Source organism: Chanos chanos, chromosome 16 (genome assembly GCF_902362185.1).
Source record: "Chanos chanos chromosome 16, fChaCha1.1, whole genome shotgun sequence".
Lineage (NCBI taxonomy): Eukaryota > Metazoa > Chordata > Actinopteri > Gonorynchiformes > Chanidae > Chanos > Chanos chanos.
In genome coordinates this window covers 6,720,317-6,722,816 of record NC_044510.1, presented here as the reverse complement: position 1 = coordinate 6,722,816, position 2,500 = coordinate 6,720,317, and the positions used below count along the sequence as shown (strand labels likewise).

General features: G+C 45.6%; 1 protein-coding gene across 1 annotated transcript in view; it reads right to left on the bottom strand.

Moving 5' to 3' along the window:
- Positions 1–795: 795 nt before the first annotated feature.
- mylk5 (myosin, light chain kinase 5) overlaps positions 796–2,500 on the bottom strand; it is a 20,983-nt gene continuing 19,278 nt past the window's right edge. Inside the window, exons 14-17 of the mRNA XM_030794063.1 lie at positions 2,148–2,277; positions 1,952–2,039; positions 1,692–1,814; positions 796–1,236 (exon numbers count right to left, since the gene is read on the bottom strand). Of these exons, the coding sequence (XP_030649923.1) occupies positions 1,022–1,236; positions 1,692–1,814; positions 1,952–2,039; positions 2,148–2,277 (556 nt within the window). The 3' untranslated portion in view covers positions 796–1,021. The remainder of the gene's footprint in view (positions 1,237–1,691; positions 1,815–1,951; positions 2,040–2,147; positions 2,278–2,500) is intronic.

Below are 2,500 nucleotides of genomic sequence, written 5' to 3'. Positions count from 1 at the left end.
CTTTCGTTTTTGGAAAGATCTGCTCTTCACTTGACTGAGTTCACACACATCATCTGACTGGCATATGCTGAAAACTTAGTGGAACTCAACTAAGTTGAAAGCTCAGAGCTTGGTTTTGTGAGTTGCCGTTTCACCCTAAAACCTCACTCATTCTCACTTTATTCTTTCGCTACTCAATGCCCCCCCCCCCCCCCCCCCCCCCCCCCCGGTCTTGTGTGGTTTACGTCAACTCCCCTTTTGAAGTTGCGGCTGAATGGCACCGGGGCAATGTGGTGTTTTGGTTGTTTCCGTTTCAGGATTGGCCTGAGGGAAACCGCATTCTGCCGCGGTCGACCAATCACATTTCTCCCCTTTGTAACGGACTGGGTTTGATGTGTTCTTCCGTGTGAGGTGTAAGGGGTGGGGGCGGGGGGCGGGCCCGTGACAGGGGTGGGTGGAGCCGAGCGAAAGAGGGAGTGGGACGGGGGTGTCTGTCTAAATAAAGCAGGTGCTGAATCAGCAGTATTGGAAGGAACAGCTCTGATATTGGGTTACTGCACAGGCATCCCCACACACTGCTATCATTCACACTCTAATGATCTCTGATCTCTGGAAAGCAACCATTTCCTCAAACAGACTCTAACTCAACACTTTTCTTTTTTTTTTCGGAAGCTAGTTATCATTTATTTACATTAAACATTAAAAGGAATCGCCATCCGGGCTTGTGACAGTGTGTGATTGGACGTACCCGCAATGCAAATCAAGTTCAAATGGGAACAAGCAGTTAATAAAACAAACATTCACCAAAAATACAAATTTGTATTTCACGGTCTTTAATAATTATTACATATTTTTAAGTCTTAATGATATAAAAAACCCAGCTGAATGACCTTGCTAAATTTGGTAAAAGCAGGAAAGTGGAGGATTATTTGGGAGCTATAGTTTTGTTTGTGTATGTGTATGTGTTTGTGTGTGTGTGAGTGCGTGCACATGCTTGTGTCTTCAGGTGAGTGTGAGTGTGTGTGTGTGTGTGTGTGCACATCTATGTGTTACTCTCCAGTACGGTGAGTGTGGCAGAACACAGCTCCTCCCCATGGTCGTTGGAGGCTTTGCAGCTGTACACCCCGCGGTCTTCCACTGTGACCCCCTCCAGGGTCAGAGCGCACCGACCGTCTTCGTAATCCACCTGCACCCGCGGGGGCCGTTCCTCCACCGCCTCTCCGTCCTTCAACCACATCACCTCAGGGTCTGGATAACCTGAGAAAAAGAGAAAGGGAAAAAAAAAAAAGCGAGAGAAGACACACGAATGAAAAAATTGACGGAACGGAGATTTGAGGATTTAGCAGCGGGAGAAGATTAATGAAGCAGAGAGGAAAGATTGAGGAAAGAGGAACTTTGGAGGAAAAAAGGGGAATTTTTTTTTTTTATAAGTTACTATTTCTCTCCTTTTTTCATCACTGGTTGATGTTTGTATGGCTTTATCATTTCAATACCTTTGCGATACCGTGAAATAACAGTCGCGCCGATAAAGCAAACTGAAGCGAACAGAAGAACTGAGAGAAAAAAAGATTGAAACGGTGAAAGGATATGGAAAATTAGAGAAAGGAATAACAGCAGTGACGAGAAGCAGCTCAAACGAATGTTAAATTCAAACAGACGATACAAACATGTAAGAACGTAAGAGGAAAATTGGAATGGCTATGTCATCCAACCTGTGATGAGGCAGGCGATGTGGACGTCTGACCCCTGTTTGACCGTCTGGTCTGTAGGCGTTGAGGTGAACTGGGGTTTGGACTGTAATTTTAGCTCCAGGTTTTGGAGGGCCTGTTCAGTGTCTGGAGTGGACAGGAGGAAAAGATCACGATTCATAACGGTCTCTCGATAACGGATGTGGATCCAACATATGTCACTTGAGAAGGTAAATGGTTGAGTTCTGTGTGTGTATGTGTGTGCGCGTGTGCGTGTGTGTTACCTTCTACAGAGCTGGACTGAGATATAGAACCCTCAGGTTTTGACAAGAGAGCCATTCTCTTCAACGCCAGCAAGGCCTTGCCTGTTTTCTACACACACACACAGAACAAAAGAGATAATGGGACACAGAAAGACACAAGATTAAACCTCACACTCTGTGTGTGTGTGTGTGTGTGTGTGTATGTGTGCTGTGATACCTTCCACTTTTGCCTGGCCAGGAATTTCTTCATCTTGTCCTTGGAAAGGTTCTTGGTAGTGCTGGGGTCCGCAGACACGAACGCCGCCATCCACGGGTGGGCCAGTGCCTGTTCACAAGTCAGTCTGCGTCTGCCACAGAGAGACACCGAGCATGAGTGTGTGTGTGAGTGTGTGTGTGTGTGTGTGTGTGTGTGTGTAAGAGCAAGATGGGGGCCAAAAAATCATAATTCATAATATAATTCAAAAATCATAATAAATCAAAATTAGCACAAATATTGAGGGCTTTTAAAAATGCTAAAGTGAACCCTAAAAGTGCACTGGACAAAGCCGTGTGTATCCCTTGTACAGAAAG